The sequence below is a fragment of the Nymphalis io genome, chromosome 15, assembly GCF_905147045.1.
Source record: "Nymphalis io chromosome 15, ilAglIoxx1.1, whole genome shotgun sequence".
NCBI classification, from domain to species: Eukaryota; Metazoa; Arthropoda; class Insecta; order Lepidoptera; family Nymphalidae; genus Nymphalis; species Nymphalis io.
In genome coordinates, this window is record NC_065902.1 from 3,356,550 (window position 1) to 3,377,366 (window position 20,817).

General features: G+C 35.7%; 1 protein-coding gene across 4 annotated transcripts in view; it reads left to right on the forward strand.

The window, feature by feature from the left end:
* LOC126773897 (uncharacterized) overlaps positions 1-20,817 on the forward strand; it is a 234,069-nt gene that overhangs the window by 101,151 nt on the left and 112,101 nt on the right. Inside the window, exon 2 of one of the 4 annotated variants that reach the window (XM_050495144.1) lies at positions 4,309-4,421. The exons of the other annotated variants lie outside the window; for them this stretch is intronic. Coding sequence (XP_050351101.1) covers positions 4,349-4,421 — 73 coding nt within the window. The 5' untranslated portion in view covers positions 4,309-4,348. The remainder of the gene's footprint in view (positions 1-4,308; positions 4,422-20,817) is intronic. 4 annotated transcript variants of the gene reach the window in all.

Sequence of the window (20,817 nt, forward strand, 5' to 3'; positions counted from 1 at the left end):
ACGAGCATATGGGCCACCTGATGGTAAGTGGTCACCAATGCCCATAGACATTGGCGTTGTAAGAAATGTTAACCATCGGTTACATCGCTTGCGCCACCAACCTTGGGAACTAAGATGTTATGTCCCTTGTGCCTGTAATTACACTGGTTCATTCACCCTTCAAACCGAAACACAACAATACCAAGTACTACTGTTTTGCAGTAGAATATCTGATGAGCGGATGGTACAATGGTAGTACAGACGAGCTTGCACAAAGCTCTACCACCAGTAACTTAGTTTATCATTAAATTTTACATAATGTATTAGACGATGTCTAGATGAAAATTTACTAAACAATTGTTATAAAGAGTTAACATTAATTTTAAAGATTTATGTAAATATAATAAATCATACATACGAATAGATGCGATCGTATCAGACGCTGTCAGTAATTATAGTTATTAAGCGCCTCAGCCGATGTCAAAGGTGAATGTTAACCCACACTACTGACTCGTTCCTATACTCGATTCAGCTACTCCATATAAAGAAGCTATTTGTATATTATAAAATAGATTTTATCGGAAATATATTTACTTATGGATTTTGAGAAAGATTATAAGCGCGTTAAATACGTGTATGGCTTTGTCGACATGTTTTATATTGTTTGTAGTTTGTAGTATTACTGCATAACTTGTTAAAAATGATTTTTATGAAGGCAGACGATATAGTCTCTCATGGTAAACACTTAACTTGACCTTGACCCTGTTATGTCCCACTTCATACTCCTTCAATGCATCTTGGTGATGGATAGGATCTCTATATGTTATATCCCTTATGCCTATTATTATACTGACTTTGGTTGTACAATAACTGGTGACAAAGGGAGATACAAAGCCCTACCACCGTCAATCTGCCTCTATATCCATTGTCATAAGACGAATATTATTCGTATTTAAAATACAAGTATTATATTACTTTCACAATCCACTCTAAATCCGTTGATAGACCTTTCTACTATTTATATAAAGATCATCAGATAGATTGGAGAGCAATTTTATTTTATAACTCAATAGAGCTCCGTGAAAATATCTGTTTTGCCGAAGTAACTGTAGGACATGGTTTTATCTACAATAGCGGCTATTTCCGTGAAATATAATAGCATAAAGCTCTATCGACTATCGATACCCTATTGTTTCGCTTCACTAATCATTTAAAATGTTAGGGCACCTACCGCGGTCTCTGCACCATTCATAAATTTCGAGTCCGCTCTGACCGTTACTCTTGGACCGTTATCATTGATCGGACATCTAAATTGAATTAATAAAGATTATATCGGATTGCATGTGATTTTGTATTTTAAGTCAACTCTAACATGATTTTAATGAAATCACAAATAGTCGTGTAATCGTTTTTATTTATTACACGATAAATAAGAGTAGAAAATAATTTTGAACTTTGACTTTATTTTTAAAATTGGTAAACGAAATTTTTACGTGGAAATATTAGTTTGAGCGTGTTTAGGGTATAAAATAGTTCAATACAAAATTGTTATGTATGATTTGCGTGTGTGTTTTTCATGAAGGTTATATACGTTTAATTGTTAACAATTAGTATCACTATGTATATACCGTAAATTATATAGAATATCTAGTAATTATTTAATGTCACACCGGAACTTAACTAGATAGAATATACATTCTGAACCTGTAATAGGATTATTTAATTTTTAATTATGTCTCAAAATTATGCATACGAGAAATTAGTGTCTAATTAATCATTTTGATGTTAGAACTATCATATCAATAAATAAAAAGATTGCTTTCATCAAAATAAACGCAGTTGACGTTAAGCCGTTTTACTTCCGGTTAAATTTAGTGAAATTAAAATGCAGTTTCTATAGTTTTACTTCGTGTAAATTATCCCAAGATCGACCATTGCTTATTATGTGTAATGTAATAAATGCAATACATTTGCACCTATTTATATAACTGTGTTGTTATTTTTATAAAATTGAAATGGAGAAGGAAAAGAGTAAATAAGAGTACACATATGTGATGTGCCTTTGCGAGGTATAAGGCTCCTCTATAATTAAGGAATAATTAAGGAAATGATGTACTTATTACGCCACACTTCTCTCTTAAAGGAAGATCAATACGTATGGCAGAAGTTAGTCTGACATGATGTGTGGTATTCCTCACGATATTTTAATTTTTATTAATGAATAAGCAATTGCTTTCTGGGGGGGGCAGAATAGAGCCAAACCTCTAGATGTCGTAAGAGACGACTAAGGGTAATTCTTTTATTATCTGTTAGTACGATCAGCGCTTAGCTCAACAACCCTTATGGATCTCCTAATACTATCCAACCAAAAAAACATTTTTCATCAAAATCGCTCCAGCCGCTTAGAAGGACTTCAATGACATACACACATATTAGTACAGAATAATTATATGCTTAAAGATTATTAATATATACACCATCAGTTTAAAAGTCTAACCAACCTTTATCTATTTCCTATTCGATCACAGTTAAAAGTTAACTAAATCGTCCCAATTGTATGCGATCTAGCTCTTTAGCTGGAAGTCGTCTAATTAGTTTGTGTTGCACGATTTCTATCCACGGTAAAATAAGATGCAGGCGGAGCACACAGTACAGACTAGCGGTTTTTATATGTTTATTTTTAAAAATATTATTCAATATCACGCACGTCAGAAAAAAAAAATAAAAAGATTGATAAATAAGTTTCATTTAGAAATAATTTTTTTTTTAAATTATTTTCTTAACCGTTTATATGTACACTTAAACGCATAAAAAGCCGCATCTTATTAAAAAGAAGTAAACGAATCAAACGATTCATCTGATTATTGCTTTTTTATTAATCAATAAATATTAAAAAATATATATTAATAAATATCAGGTAGTTATAAATTTTATGTGTATTGAATTACGATGTTATTTATTATTTCTCTTTTATATACTCATAATTTTTCTTTAAACAACGCCTCTTGAGACCGCCAGTGTGGTACACGACTATGATCAGAGAGGTGGTGGTCCGGCGGCGGTGGTAGCCGAGCACGTAATTGGTACCGCTTTCTGCACATTGCCGTTCACAGCGCGATATTGTGTGCACTTGATTTTTTGTTATTTATGAGTTAGTGTCGTAATTATAGCTGTAAACGGGTCACAGTTAATGTGATGTAGTACATATGTGCATAATAGCGTTTGTGATTCTATTAATAAAATTTGCTAAAGTTTTTCTTTAATATTAGCGGAAAGCTAGCCAAGACACAAATAATTCAACCATAATACGTAAATACTTTAATAAGTATATATTAAACTTACATATTGTTTATTTCAATATCAATATTATATAATATCTAATTTTAAATCCATAAAGCATGATCATAATGTAAAACTGTCTGGCCTTTTATATTTCTGAAATTGTTAGTCGTGACTAACGTGACAAAGTAACTGTCGGTTGCATTAAAGCACACGCTGTTTACTATCACCGCTGCTTCGCGTGTGCTCTAATGGGCACAGAAAAAAGCAACAATTGCCCGCAATTGATGAGTGCAACTTACGTACAATCTCGGGCGCACGACTGAGACACCTGCGCGGACGCAAAACGCCCGCGGGCATAGACAAGCGCATAGAAACGCGACCGCGAGTTCTTGTTTGTAGCTAGTGAAATATATTTAAAGAACAATGTGTAACACTAATATATTATCGAACAAACTAATTCTATACTATTCAATAGTTTTAATAACTAACAAATTGTTTACTTTATCGTACTTTTTAAAGTAGTTATAAAAATAATTGCATTGAAATATTCAATGATAAAATAGTCGTAATAATAGACCGATAGTGTAATAACCTCTGAAAACTGTCTGCATCTGATCTGAACCGTAAAATATCGATTTTTACGGTTCGACCGCAACTCTGATTATCCGCACCCACAACCTGTCGCTTCGACGAAAAACTCACTGAGATGACTCGATATCGAACTTAAAAAAAATCGTATTGTCGATAGTTTTTCTCGCCTTCATTACGCGGCTACGGGCAAGAGATAAACTTTTTATCGCGTTTTTATTTTATAAAATTTTTTGAATAGATTATTTTAATTGTACTCGATTCAAGTCGCGGTTCAGTGGCTGCGTGCGTTGGAATTCGAATGAACTTGGACCGAATTCAATGTAAGTAGAATTTGATTTTTTGTGATCGGATCTTTTCGCTTACACTTCTTTCGGATTGTTCTAAAGTATAATACTTTCATTTTGGAACTCCTTTACGTCTTATTGCATCCTGTCTTACCGTGTTGTTAAATCGTAGGGTAGGGCGATGTGACGGCCTATGCTCGCGCGCCGCTCAGATGCTGGCTTCCCTGGCGCGTCGCGACCTGGACGCGGAGACGCCGGTCGTTTGGCCCGCATGGTGCTATTCAGGTATAATTGATTTGTATCTTTGTAGTGAATTGACAGAATGTACCTTGTAAGGAATTTAAACATTTTTTTACAAGTAAATGCAATTATCAAGAGATTTATTACCCGCAACATTTATAAGAAGTAAATATTAAGGCTCTGCAATTTTTATTTATTTGTCTGAAGGTTATAATAAAACGGCATTATAAATTTAACAAAAGTTACAAATCTTAGTTGAAGTTTACATAAAAAGAATCTCTTTCTATGATTTTTGCATCAAACATAAAATATATACCGTTGTTTATTTCAAATCGTAAATTACGCTAATGTTTCTCTTGCATAAAACATCGTATCATTTGCTTCAAGCTTAACAAACTCGAGCTTACGAATCAAAGACAGGTGAGTCTAACTCGAGCGAAATGCTTGCATATCTAGTGCAGTCGCGGACATTCAATCAAACGGTAGCGAGCAGCGAGGAGACAGCGCGGGCGCAGAGTGTTATCAAAGAGCATAGAGTACAGCAGAAGAGTCATATTCCATTCAATATATTTTAAATTTTAACTCATTGCGTTGTCAAATATAATATAACATTGTACTATATGTCGAAGTAATGTTTGACGTTTTAAAATAGAACATCTCATTATGTTTATATGTAAGTTGATATTAGCGTTCAGTAGTAGCTCAGTATGAGCCTATTTCAGTGATTAAGTGAGCCGTCAATACCACTTATGAGGATCACATCGTATTCCTCAATATGATAAATTTTCCCTAACCTTGTCTTCGACTATGTGAAGCTGTTAAATTTTCCTTTCTTACTATAATTTCAGCGATGCTCATTTTTCATAAACATCTTCGTATACACGTAGATATTCAGAGTTTTAGCAGCAGGCTCGTATATGCTCTTAGGTTAGGTTGCTCGCTTGTTAACTAAGCCCGTTTATCTGGTCGCAGTGGGTGGCGTGAGTGGCAGGTGCGCATTTCCATACTTCCGTGCTGCACGACTGTGTATTGACGGTTTTTTTAAGTGATCTGTTGGGTTACATTCGTTGGGATGGCGTTGATATGTAACAGATTGTTGTTTAGCTATCACAGGTAATATTGTTTATGTTTAGTTTTGAATTTAAATTTTCATTTAACGTTTTTCCTTTGTGTGTAGTTAATTTGATATCAAATAAAATATAAACTGATGCAATTTATACGCTATCGCATTCTATATTTCTATTTTAATCAAAGAATGTTTTGTAAAAATCCTGTAATTGTTTTTAACGTTATTTTTTAAGGTATCATATAAAAATCATTTTATTTAACGAATTTGAACCTTTGACAGCTAAACACCGAATACAAAAGTATTAGAATAGAAAAACAGTTTGTTAAAAAACTAAATTAAGTAATATGGTTGCAGTGTTAAGGTCACACTTAATCGTCGTCATTATTCGATTGCCCGGACCCGATTCGGGGTCGGAACGGTGTATATAAGTTGTGTGTGTAAAGTGATGAAAATTGTTTCAAATAGTGTGAAAGAACATTTTTACCAATTGACCGGCCACTTCGCGCTCCATCACGCACAAATATTTGATACCGTTTCACGAATTTAATACAAAAAATTCATGACGCATGTACTCTCTGATTTTATCTGACCAAAGTAAAAGCTATATGTAACTGTATTTCGATATACAGCGTAAGTAATTTTTTTTTTTTGTAATTGCCGTTTTAAAGTGTAGATAATTGCGGATTATTTTTTGTTAGTGCTTCAATGTATAATCCACATTCCGATTCGTTCATAGTTTTACGTTTATTAATTATTTATGGCCGAGATGGCCTAGTAGTTACTAGTAGAACGCGTGAATCTTAACCTTGAGTTCAAACCCGGGCAAGCACCACTGAATTTTCATGTGCTTAATTTGTGATTATAATTCATCTCGTGCTTGACGGTGAAGGAAAAAATCGTCAGGTTGCATGTGTCTAATTTCATTTAAATTCCGCCACATGTGTATTCTACCAACCCGCATTGGAGCATCGTGGTAGAATAAGCTTCAAACCTCCTCCTCAAAAGGGAGAGGAGGCCTTAGTCCAGCAGTGGGATATTAACAGGCTGTTATTGTACTGTACTAATTATTTTATCATACGCTTATCATTTATTAATATTTTGAAGGTAAATAAATGTGTCAGAATCGCCACTGTATAGATTTTTTGTTGCGTGTATGTATTTTTTTTGTGTGTGGCTGGCTTTTTGTACAACGCATCCAGAAGCCCTGTGCTTAAAGTTGGAGTTAGACCCGTAACTATAAATTCTCAGTATCAGCCTGAAATTTGGAAGTGATTATCCTCCCGTGCCTCGGATAGCACGTAAAGTCGTGCATCTGAACCCTCCCCGGATCATAACGGACAAGGAACACCAAGGAAATTAAGAATTTATCATATTCTATATAATGATATATGTGTCAAATGTAATCATTTGTTTTTAATTAATTTCGTGTTCAATAAGTATTGAAAACAAACAAATCCGAAGTAGAGTAGTGAAGGTAAAATAAGTTGCAATACTCTTGCCTTCTCTCTCTCTCTCGCCCAGTTCGTTTTTATTTCTTCTATATTTTCAATAAACTGTGTTGTTATTTTTCATGTGCTTAATTTCTGTTTATAATTCATCTCGTGCTTTACGGTGAAGGAAAACATCGTGTGGAAACCTGCGTGTGTCTAATTTCATCGAAATTCTGCCACATGTGTATTCCACCAACCCGCATTGGAGCAGCGTGGTGGAATAAGCTCCGAACCTTCTCCTCAAAAAGGGAGAGGAGGCCTTAGCCCAGCAGTGGGACATTTACAGGCTGTTATTGTTGTTGTTGTGTAGTTATTGATGAAATGTATTTTTAATACTTTATAAGTTTCAATATAACAAGGAAGTGATTAGGAATAGCGACATGATGGTGCAATAGTAAAATACGAGTCCATACCAAGTCTATCTTAATCCAGCTTAGTATTGTGCGTGTTCGCGACCTGCGCTCAGAGCAAAACGAATTTAGACTTGTCATCCCGTGATTTACGATACAGTGGAGTCTGCTTAATATTAATGTTCTCGAGATAATTGTTGATGCTCGAATCAGTCGAAGTAGATATAGATAATATATAATTATTTGTTATATGTATTTATTACTCGTAATTAATATAATTTAATATGTATTATTGAAACTTATAATAATAATAAAAATTCTGGTAAAAGGATATATTACTAATTTAGTTACATATATGCGAAAATCTATCATTACTATAATCGTCTAATGGAGCGGCTGCTTAACACGACCGAAGCGATCAGCCGTAGAACCAATATCTCAACGTGCCGTTGAACTTTAAAATAATATTAAAACATTTAAAAACTATAAACTTAAAATTATTTAATTAATATATTTATTTAATAATTCAACAGCTTGTATATAAAATTAATACATTAGTGTAGTGAAAATTTATATTACATTAATAACTAAAATATAATAACTAAAATTAAATTAATTTAAGTAAGTATGAAATTGACTATATATATAACCTTTTATTCTACATGTTACAAATGTTTACAATTCGAATGTTTCTTTGTGTTAGTATCTCGGGCGAAAATCATCCAATCTTGCCCTGCTTTCTTAACAATACCATCAGTCCACCGTTTCGTTGGTATGCCGATACTTCTTTTCCCCAATGGCCCCTTCATGACAATAGATGGACAACAAAAGTGACACACCTTTGTTGTCCATCTATTGTCTTTAAGCTTTGGATATGACCAGTCTATTGCCATTTTAATCTGAAAATGGGAATGGGCCGGCCTGTGTTAAAGCATCCGTTAATTTATTTTTTTGCCTGACTACAGGATTGATATTTTTATTGTTGTCGTATTTATTTAGGCAATGTTGTAAAGTCGCATTTTTTTGTAGACAAAAATATTTAACGTTAATGATTTGCAAAAATATAGGTTCAATTGTGCATTGTCGAACTTCTGATTTATAATCTTATTTACAGCCTTTGCTGTTAATTTGAAGCCGATATATGTAATACATTTTCGATTTTGTCTATTTGAAATAATTTAAATATATTAATAATTTTTCTTTTTATTTAATGAGATATATTCACACGATTGACAACTTACGAGTATTTCTTATCGCAATACAAACGTCGGTGCTGTTTCATACAAGATGCAGGCAACGTTACCTTTTAACATGATGTCGTTAATATTTTTAATTATTATGGCGCCAAGTGACATTTATAACGCACTAACTTGATTATTTAGTATTTGCGATAATTTTAAAATTTCACGTATAATATTTATATTTGTATATGGAGTTCCGTACGTGAAATGAAGCTTTTTCGTTTATATTTTCATACTTTGGGTTTGAGCACTGCAAGCGCCACTGTGCTTAATTTGTTTTTATAATTCGTCTCGTGTTCGACGGTCGATAGAAACATCTTGAGGAAAGTTACATGTGTCGGATGGAATACAGCCGCATGTGTATCCATTTTGTTCGTTTTATTGGTTTCGAGAGGACAGAGTGTCCCCTTTTGTTATATCTCGAGACAGCACGGCCAGCAATGTTGTTTCTCACGGAGACACAAATACTCCGTCCTGCCGATACCAGCTACCTTAATTATCCCGGCTACACGCTTGAAGAATCCTTCAAAGCGAAAGCCGGAGTATGCTTGTTCGTCAGGACGGATGTTTGCTGTCACCGACTGCGCTGCTTGGAGGACCCCTCCTTCTTCATGTTGGTGGTACGTGTGGACCTGGTTCGTCAGAGTCGAGTCTACATGTGCCTCTACAGATCCCACAATGGTGACTTGGAGACAAGCCGATTATTTGACCATCTTAGTCGGGTGGCTGCGCAAGAGCAATTTCCTAACGCGGAATTGGTATTTTTGGGGGATTTTAATGCTCACCACGAATCATGGTTGAAATCCTTCAAAACTGACCATGCTGGAAGGACTGCTCATGCGTTTGCTCTCACACATGACTTGACCCAACTGGTTGATCAGCCCACCAGGATTTCAGACATTGATGGGCAAGCACCTTCTCTACTGGACCTTCTGCTGACTTCTCACCCGGTGGAATATCAGGTTGTGGTTCAGGCTCCTCTTGGCTCTTCGGATCACGGCTTTATATCTACCAGAGTGCCACAGGCCAAGCTGCCGCCACTAGCGGTATGCAAACGTCGCGTTTGGCACTATAAGTCGGCAGATTGGGACGGTATGCGCGATTACTATGCGTCGGTCCCTTGGAAGGAACGTTGCTTCAGTAGGAATGACCCGACAGCTAGTGCCGCTGCTGTTGCTGACGAGATCATGTTGGGAATGGAATACTAAATTACTAGCTCAGATCTCGTCAGTAGGGGTACGCGTAACCGTTGGTTCACTCGTGAATGTACCGATGCTGTATCATCTAAGCAGGCGGCATATCGCAAGTGGATCAACGGCTGCATTAGCGGGGCATCTAACATTGACTCACTGAAAGCAAACTACAATAAAAATTCCAAGTCCTGTAGAAAGGCATACATGAGAGCGGATGCACAGCGCATTGTACAGATTGGTCATGATCTTGTTTCGCATCCTAGGGGCTCCCGTAGCTTCTGGCGTCTGACCAAGTCTGTGCAAAACAATTTCTGCCAACCTTCGCTGCCACCGCTCAGAAATCCGGACGGATCGCTAGCTCACAGTCCGCAAGAGCAAGCTGATCTCCTGGCTAAACTCTTTGCCGATAATTCCGTCATCGATGATTGTAGTGCGCTGCCACCTACAATACCTTCATGTGGCCATACGATGCCTGACATCAAAATCAGGCAACGTGATGTGCGTGCGGAGCTGCAATCACTTGATGTACGGAAAGCTAGCGGTCCCGATGGAATACCAGCCAAAGTGCTAAAGAAGTGCGCAGCGGAGCTGTCTCCTGTGTTAACGCGCCTGTTCCAACTTTCTCTCTCTTTGGGATGTGTGCCGGAGGCTTGGAGAAGAGCTAATGTGCAAGCGGTTCCCAAAAAAGGGGATCGGTCTGACCCGGCAAATTATCGGCCAATAGCTATCACCTCAGTACTTTGTAAGGTGATGGAACGGATTTTAAACAACCAACTGATCCATTACCTAGAAGATCACTGTCTACTTAATGATCGTCAGTACGGGTTTCGACCAAAACGTTCCACAGGTGATCTTCTAGTAACACACCTCTGGGGTGAAGCTATCGACAAGCATGGAGAATCGTTGGCTGTAAGCCTCGATATCTCCAAGGCTTTCGACAGAGTCTGGCACAGAAGTCTTCTCTCCAAGCTGCCGGCATATGGTCTGCCTGCTCAGCTATGCACCTGGATTGCCAGCTTCCTACACAAGCGTAGCCTTCGTGTTTTAGTTGATGGTTGCGCTTCACAATTCTATGTAGTGAATGCTGGGGTCCCCCAGGGATCTGTGCTATCTCCGACACTCTTTCTTTTGCATATCAATGATATGCTCTCTCTTGGGAATATACATTGCTATGCAGACGATAGTACAGTGCATGGTGGATACCACGGACGCGCAGTGGCTGGGCGGGCGGAAATTGAGGAGAGGTGGAAGAATCTTGTCATTGAACTCGAAAGGACGTTAGAGCTCATCGCCAAATGGGGCTCTGACAATCTTGTTGAGTTTAATGCCAAGAAAACACAGGTATGCGCTCTCACAGCGAAAAAGTCAGCATTTTCCCCTCTTCCCTCCCTCTGTGGTACTCCGCTGGTGATACAAAGCAAAATCGCCATGCTGGGGATTGACGTTCGCTGCGACCTTAGTCCAAGGGATTACATCGAGGCTGTTATAAAAACAGCTTCACGGAAACTTGGCGTTCTGAACAAGGTGCGGCGTTTTTTCACGCCACAACAACTGTGCCTGCTGTACAAAACACAGGTACGGTCTTGCGTGGAATATTGCTCGCACCTTTGGGATGGCTCCGCTAAGTACCTACTTGGACCGGTTGCAGCGACGTGCCGTACGCATTATTGGCGACGTAAAGGTCACAAACACCCTTGAACCTTTACAATTGCGTCGTGAGATAGCAGCACTGAGCGCTTTCTATCGACTGTATCACGGCGAGTGCTCTGAGGAATTATTCTCTCTAAATTCCTGCTTCCCCCTTCCTTCTTAAGTTCACGCGAGCTGTTTCTCGATGTCACCGCCTAACTGTAACATCAATTCCATCGCGAACAAAGAAATTTGGCAACTCCTTTCTTTGTCGCACTTCCAAAAAATGGAATTCCTTACCAGCTCACGTGTTCCCCTCCTCTTACAACCCGGGTTCCTTCAAACGAGGCGTGAAGAGGCATCTTGCGGGCCGGCAAGGCGAAGGCGGCTAGTGCAGAACGTTTTTCCCGTCTGTACTGGCCGTCGTCACGTTTGGACTTTACTACCACTTACCATCAGGAAGTACTTACCATGGAGTAGAGTCATTTGCCCTCCCGGCAATTATAAAAAAAAAATCTAATTTACACACCCGCGCTTCGGAATACATGTGATGCGTTGGTCCTGCTCTTGAACTCTCCGGTCGTATCGCGTTTGCCGTCCCATCGGACGAGAGCACAGGAATAGAGAGTGGACCTTTGTTTGCGCACACACTTGTGCACAATAATATATCATGCGCAATTGAGCGTCTCTAAGAAGAATGGTCGTTATGAACACAATTTGTCAGGACATTCTTTGACATAAACACAAATATATCAAAATACTAAAATACACTTATATAGTCCCAACCCTATCTTGTCCTCATGACAGTACAACTTTACGATATTTTACCGCTATTAACAAATGGCAATTCTCAAAATACACAATATATTTTTATGTTTCTAAAACGAGTCACATAAATCTACAGAAATAATTACATCAAAATGTCTCCTTATGTAAGCGTCTTTGATCTTTGAACGTTTTAAATTTACAATAAATAAATATATCTCTTTTGGTCCAATTACATTTGCGAATATTAAGCGATATCGTGACTTAAGTCTGGTAAGTGAAACGGTCCTCGCGTTTTACGGTGTGATATTTGCATATGGTTTATAATGTATTTAAAAAGTTTCGTTTCAAACGAGACTTTCTATCTTAAACACCGTTAATAATACCAAGGGCTTGTATTTGTCCTAATGCTGGTAAAATTTTGTCTCGATAACGGGAAGCCGATGTTTAAAGTATTTATCTGTGTTGCAGTATATAGGAAGAGATTCCTCTCTAGTGACCAGGTCTGAACTGGGAAATTCAAGGCACCAGGCACTATGACATTTGAGCCCCCAAATCCGTTCCTTCGGATACTATTATTATTGGCTGAATCGGGCTCTTCAGCTGGTCGGATCCCGAGGCAACGAGAGATTCAGAATTTTTAAAGAACTTTTTAGGAAAAATAATGGAATAGATGATGAACTCTAAATATATGTGAAGTACCTAAATATCATTAAAATGCAACTCCAATTTTATTTTGAAGGCGGAGTGAATCGCGAATTTTATTTTCTTGCAATAATATAACACTAGTTATGAATCATTCGTAAATAATATTTCAACAAACATTTGTTTATTATATCGTTTATTGACGAGGTACAGTGACATTTCAATTTGACGTCAGTTTAGAACAGACGTCGTTTCAATAATGGAAAATATTTTGCAAGAATAATCACCGTAGCTATAGTAAGATTGTTTCTTTCAACGGTTCTTCTCAAGTCTGAGATATTGAATAAAGATTTTGATTTTATATATTGTAACTACTAAATATTTATACTCAAGATTCTGTTACATATGTAAAGAAAACACAACGAATTGTAATGATAAAACTACATGTGTACTTTACGCTAGATAATAATGTTAAACTGATAATAATTTCTGAACCCACTTGCTTTTACCCACGTCTCTATTCACATTCGAGTTTTTCCCGTATTTATATTTCCATATCCTGGGTTTCAGGCTAGGCTCTTTATCAAATTTCATTACGTTCGTTTCAATTGTTTATTCGTGATGAAGCAACAAACAGACAATTAGAAATACGAAGCTTGAACACAAAACTTGAGGTCGAGGTTCGGAGCTTGTTCCGCCACACTGCTTCATAGTGGATTGGTATATAAACAGGTGTCAGATTTTCATCCGACACGTAGATTTTGTAAGTTTCCCACGATGTACATCTCTACATCCAAGCACGAGATGAATTATAAACACAGATAAAGAACATGAAAATTCAGTTTCGCTTTGTGTTCGAACCACTGAGCTATCTCGACTCTAAAACAATACTATCAAGTAATTCTCCTATCTCGTGGTATTACAAGAGTCCAGTCTTATGAACTCTAAGCTAGGATGGAGCGCGACTCATTTAAATACGACCTTACCCGTAACTTATTAATATACCCTGTCGGAAATAATGTAGAAAATCATTTACATAATAAACGGTATTGTAATGTAACCAGTAACAAGGCGGTCAAACCTACCGTAAATAAATTCAAACCGACATATTTTACAATTCGCATATTTCAAATGACACGTTTAAAAATTCTAATTAGCCTCATTAAAATAACGTATTTATAATTAATGAATATATCGAATAATTGATGTTCCAATTTTAAATCAACTTTAGATCAAATTTAGAAGAAAATATTTGGATTTTAAATTTGGAACAGTGTTTTTTTTTATATAAAAAAATAATTTGTCCGCAAAACATACATGGATACAATATATTAATATATGTCAATGTCAAATGACACGTTTTATATGTAGCTGTGCAACAGCTTCTCTAATCCGTGGTAATCTATTCAGCCAACTTCATAGCGTCTTGAATTAATTAGCATCAAATTTTCGCTATTTATATCGCTACATCACGGCAAATATTAGAAATAAAAAGAAAAAAAACCAGTAGCGTTAAATATAATCCGGATATATACCTTATAAATTACACACAAAAAAGAATATACGTATAGCGATAATAGAAAGAATTTTACTTAGTGGATCAGTATTGAGTTTGCGTGTGTAAATCCGTATACATTAGACTTGCTAATGTGTGCGTGGGCTGCGCACGCGCCACTCCTCTCAACTATTATCATATTATATGTCATATGTGAAACGTAATAACAATTTATTATTCTTTCACGGGAAAACCATATAATAATAATCAGTAGTATATTCGATTGTGATAAATGATAACATACAAAACATGATATATTTATCATTGTACTATGAAATCAATATATTAATTGTCAGTAAGTTATGATTGTAACTTGTCAGTTGCATTTAAAGGTCAGACTTAAAATCTTTGACATATACCAGATTACATTATTAATGTACGGATGTAGGTGAGATCAATGCACAATTTAATGCGGTTAATAATTAAATTCATGAGAAACGTGACTTGATTATTGGTTTTCACAAAACGATTTTTAAGATTTATTTCGTAACAAGCAAATCTCGGTGTGGAATTTGGTTTGTGACGAAAATCCGCTATTTTAATACACATAATATCTCATTATATACATAAAATATTTAATTTTACAGCTAGTAGTGTTTTAAAAAAAATGGTTGTTTTGGGCCTTGACGGGACTTGGAACTTTGACGGGCCGGTTGGCGTGGTTGGTAGATATTTGCCTTTCACGCCGAAGGTTGTGGGTTCGATTCCCACCCAGGATAGACATTTGTGTGCATGAACATGTCTGTTTGTCCTGAGTCTGGGTGTAATTGTCTATGTGAGTATTTACAAAGGAAAAGTATTATATCAGTTGTCTGGTTTACATATTGCAAGCTCTGCTTAGTTTGGGATCAGATGGCCGTGTGTGAATAATGTCCCAGTAAAAAAAAATCTCGCAAATAGCTTTATTAATTTAAAGTGAGGCAGTTACTTTGAAATCACAGACAGACACTTTGATTTTATTTATTTTTATTTAAATCAATAGGTCAAGGTTTTTATGGAAATCTAAATTAATTAATCCAAGTTGTATGATTATCATTTCGTATTTGTTTATATATTTTTGTAAATATATATAAAGTAAAATGAAAAATTGTCACGAGATCTAATATTGTAACCGACACGTATCATAAATGTATAAAAAACATCGCGTTTTTTTTTTCATTTCAAAAAAAGAACTTGTTATGTACATTTGCTTAAAAATACAATAATAAGAACTTCCTTACGAATAAGTTTACTCGAATAATAATCGAATGGTATTTAAAATTACGACACAGATTAAATAAAAATAAGGTCGACTTCTGCCAATTTCAAAATGTTAATGTTTGATACAGTTTCTCCTGATATCAGATCGGTAAGTGACCGTTTACATTCGGCATGAACGGTTTTCAATGATATTTTTTTTTTATTTATTTTTTTATTTTGTTCATGTCATTGATTTAATGCGTTATGTACTCGATGAATATTGATTGAACCGTAAACTCGCTCTCGGAAGATATATTACCATGCTTATCTGTTTGCACCTATATAATTATGTATAAGTATATATATTTCTGTAGAGAATCACTGTTTCTTTATATGTAGAAAACTAACTATTCTATATATTATTATTAATTGTACATTTTTATTTCACGGATAATAAGCACATACCGAACGTTAAATTAAAATAACTCTTAACGCATTACTCTGTTACGAGGAAAATGTCTAGAAAGTAACCCTAATGACCTCGGTCGAACCCGTTCACAGAATATGGACGTTGTTTTTTTTTTTTTTTTGACACAAAAAGTCGCGGTCCCGACAAAGCGATTGCGTTGTTTGTTTTTAAGAGAGTCGCGTTAATCCAATGTGTTTACAGTGCAAACATTGACGGAATAAGTAGCTTTGAATTCTTAATTTAGTTTGGACTATTAAATAGGGAAATTTTAAATGCATTGGATGTAGAAGAAAATAATATTTATTGTTATCGAAGAAATTGTTTTTTTTTTCTTTTAAATAAACTATTTTTATCCTTTTAAATATATTGATTTTTATCAAATTCAATACATTTAACTTCTAAGAGAGCTTGTTAATTTAATTGCGTATTATACAATGTCTTTGATCCCTTAGATCTTCATTGCTTGCTAGACAGCTTACCTACTTTTATGTGCTCTAAGGTTTCTAAATAAATACTTATTAAGATTTGACAGCGCGTCAATCGTTTTATCAAATAGAAATTGACTACACGAACAATATAACGGGTGAAAGCTGCTGAGAAACGAATATATATTAAATATTACTTTACGTAGGAACTATATAACAAGATATTATATACTCTAAATGATTAATTGTAAAATCATTTACTATTTAAAGGTCAGACATAATAATTATATTACAATGTTTGACAATAAAAAACCGGTTACTTACGTCATGTTATGTATGTTCGATTTTTAATCTGTAACGAATAAAAAAAAACATAATTTGTTTAATCTGTTGTTATTCGCCTCATTATGTGTACTTTCTATGCCTTAAGTACTGATCAATATGTAATTAGACTGTTTATAGCATTACAAGATAACTTAAATATAACCTTTGAGCATAGAATAAGTATACATTAACTTAACTACTACTAGTAACTTAGTAAAAGTTTGGACATTAACCCAATTTCGCTTTAGAAAATATTTAATATCGAATGTGAAATATATACTTTTTTATCAAAAACGAATTCTTATAGTAAAATCTTATATATAAACTACACGGTAATTAAAATCTATTACCGAAATATATCGATACCATTAAAATGAGCAGTAAAAGACGAAATCGTAATTTATCATCGGCAATAACGAAAAAGATTTTGATAATTACCAAAACACGCCCCGGCTACTTTAATGCAAGAATCGAGAAAAAAAGCAATAAAAAAAAAAAACTGGTACACAGTTCGCGAGGTCTCGCTGCGGTATGAAAATAAAGAAATTATCGGGCCGACAACGAGCTGCGGACTGATATCGATAAAAATACGAACATTTTATCGACTTAAATGTCGGACTCTAACGGTCGACGTAAATTCGACGGATTATGACTCCACTTCGCGTATGGCTTCATTAAGCGTAGTGTGGTGCTCTCGATCCGATACATTTATTGTGCGTCTCGGATGACGCTTGTAATCGTATCGTAATCGTACAAGATGCTATCGTCGTAAATTAAGTATAACGGACGTGAGTCTCGGCACTCTTGTGACACGCGAGCGTACACCGTTAAGTTTCACTCACATCTGTTGCTACGACTGTTACCTCTTTAAATTTATTTAAATAGAAACGTATAAACGTTCGCCGCTATGAAAAGAAACGAATATATATCGTTAACACACCAGCGACATGTGTACCAATTAGTTTTCTATTTGGATGCATTGATTTTTCGGTATCATTAAGTTCATTAATTTAGTCGTCGTAATATACCGTCTCAATATCGATTATCGATGTAATTACGGTACAGCGCTATTTGGTTGTGTCTCTGCGTTCTTTCTATGTTCATATTATCTTTGAGATACATGTGTGTTTAAGGTTGAATTTCAATCCGTGGTCTTTTTGTGGGTTGTTGCAGAAAAACAAATGTCAATAGGGTTACTTTATCGGGTCAATAATTTAGTTAGACTTATGTATTTATCTATTCTATAACAAGTTTTACAAACGCCGTTTATAGATAATGTTTCTTAATGCTGGTGATAAATGAAGCGAATAAAATTCAATATTTATTTATTTGTTGAAAACACTCTAATAAATATTTATTTTACTGTTTTTATGTCTTTTTCACTAAATCCTTTTTTTAATAAAATGATACGGCCTTATTTATATACGTTGTTTACCAGGTGATTAATTAATGCTCTGTCTTCTTCTAATGAATGTCACTAATGTCAGAAAGAGTGAAATAAGTGTTTAAGTAAACAGCCGCTGAAGTAAGGCCGTTAATCATCACCCTTAGACATTGGCGCTATAAAAATATTAACCATTTCTTACATCCTCAATTCGTCATCAATCTTGGGCTCTTATCCCTTACTTGTAGTTACACTAGCATGCTTAGCCTTCAAACCAGAACAAAACACTGCGAAGTATTGCTATTTGGCGGTAGAATATATGCGGTTGATACTTAAGCACTTAGCCAGACGGGCTTGCACAAAGCCCTAACATCAAGTTATAATCGCGAAATCCTTCCAAATTTATTTGTCTATTTTAATCTATTCAAATTTAACGATAATATTTTTTAATATAATTGGTTTTTTTTTTAATGCGGTTGTGTTCTAATAATAAATTATTTGCTCGATTTTCTTAGGCGACAATATCTCACGATACGTTATGAATAGTAATTGTAGCGTCGTGTATCGAAGACACGCGTATCCAAATTTTGATTACCTTAATTTATACAAAACATCTTTGCAAAATAATTAATCGTGCTACGGGATAGTAAGTCTTATGACATTTGTTATACATTCTATTTTACCGTGAAATGGAAAAACGTATAAAATCTATGGCTTAATAAAATATTACGATTTAGTCTATTTTATTAGAATGTTTCATAACCTTAATGTTTATGTGGCAAGTAATCGATTCATTATTATTTAACGTAAAATACCGAAATAATAACTTAAGTTCACATATATTATGCGGTTATAAATAGTAATACAGTACTTAATATGTATAATCGTTTCAGTGAAGCATTATTAACAAGATAGTTCCAATATAGAATCTGGAAAATATTATTACCATGGCTTATTAAAACCTAGTTAATGTACCTATTAATTAACAACAGAATCCTACAAAACATTAAAACTTCGTAGAATATAAAATAATAAAAATAGCATAATACGATTTTGTGACAGACATTATAACAATTGAAAAAGGCGAAACAATTTAAAATACAACAATAAATATGCTGTTGTTGTTTTTTCTTCTCATCAATGGTCTGAAATAAAACAATAAATAACAAACAATTAAACAATTATGAGTTCTGCCCGTTAGAATATCCTGAAAAAAACAATGAACGCTTGGCGTCAGGATGCGTTCGTGTCGCTCATTCGCGTGATGACTTAAATAATTTCGTGACAATTGGTCAGCCTCTATCGTGAACAATTAAACGTTTAATAGTTGTTCATTATCGATTATTCTGAATATTATGTATTTAGGTAAACGGTTATTAACGCTTAATAATAATAATACGTAATACAATAAGACTTTCATGAACTGGCGGTTATACTTTATTCTATTTTTGGAAAGTTAATACGTGAACAAAACAGATAGTTTACGTAGTGGAACTGACATAATGGTCGTTTTTTGGCGTAATATTCACAGAAGGTAGGTTAGATAAACAATATAAATATACTAATATATATTGAAGTCTATCTCATTCTTGATGGGAAAACCAAGAATGAGATAGACTTCATCTTGTCGACGAGAAAACAAATATTTAATGACGTCTCCGTGATCAATGCAGTCAAAACTGGGAGCGATCACAGACTCGTAAGAGGCTCGTTAAATATCAATGTTAAACTCCAGAGGTCCCGACTGATGAAGTCTACGCTCCGACCATCACCTCTTCAAATCCGAAATCCCGAAGCCTTTCAGCTCGAACTCCAAAACCGATTCGATTGCCTAGCAGACTGCGAGGAAGTGGACACATACAACGACAGATGACGCTTAGCGTTTGTGGACAATGAGAAAGCCTTTGATTCGATCGAAACCTAGGCCGTGCTGAATTCTCTTCAAAGGTGCCAAATTGATTATCGGTATATCAGGGTGTTAAAGTGCTTGTATGAGAACGCCACCATGTCGATCCGACTACAGGATCAGAACTCAAAACCTATCCAACTGCAGAGAGGTGTAAGACAGGGAGACGTGATATCTCCAAAACTGTTTACCGCATTGGAAGATGTTTTCAAGCTTCTGGACTGGAACGGACTTGGCATCAATATCAACGGCGAGTACATCACTCATCTTCGATTTGCCGATGACATTGTAATTATGGCTGAGACCTTGGTAGACCTCGGCACTATGCTCGATGACCTCAGCAGGGTTTCCCAACAAGTGGGTCTAAAAATGAACATGGACAAGACGAAAATCATGTCGAACATCCATGTTGCACCCACTCAAGTCAAGGTTGGAAATTCTGCACTCGAAGTTGTAGACAACTATGTCTACCTAGATCAGACCATCCAACTAGGTAGGTCCAACTTCGAGAAAGAGGTCAATCGTCGAATTCAACTCGGCTGGGCAGCGGAAGCTACACTATATCTTCTCATCCCAAATACCGCAGTGTCTCAAGTCGAAAGTCTTCGACCAGTGTGTGTTGCCAGTGATGACTTATGGATCAGAGACGTGGTCGCTCACAATGGGACTCATAAGAAGGCTCAAGGTCACTCAAAGGGCAATGGAGAGGGCTATGCTCGGAGTTTCTCTGCGAGATCGAATCAGAAATGATGAAATCCGCAGGCGAACCAAAGTAACCGACATAGCCCGAAGAATTGCTAAATTGAAGTGGCAGTGG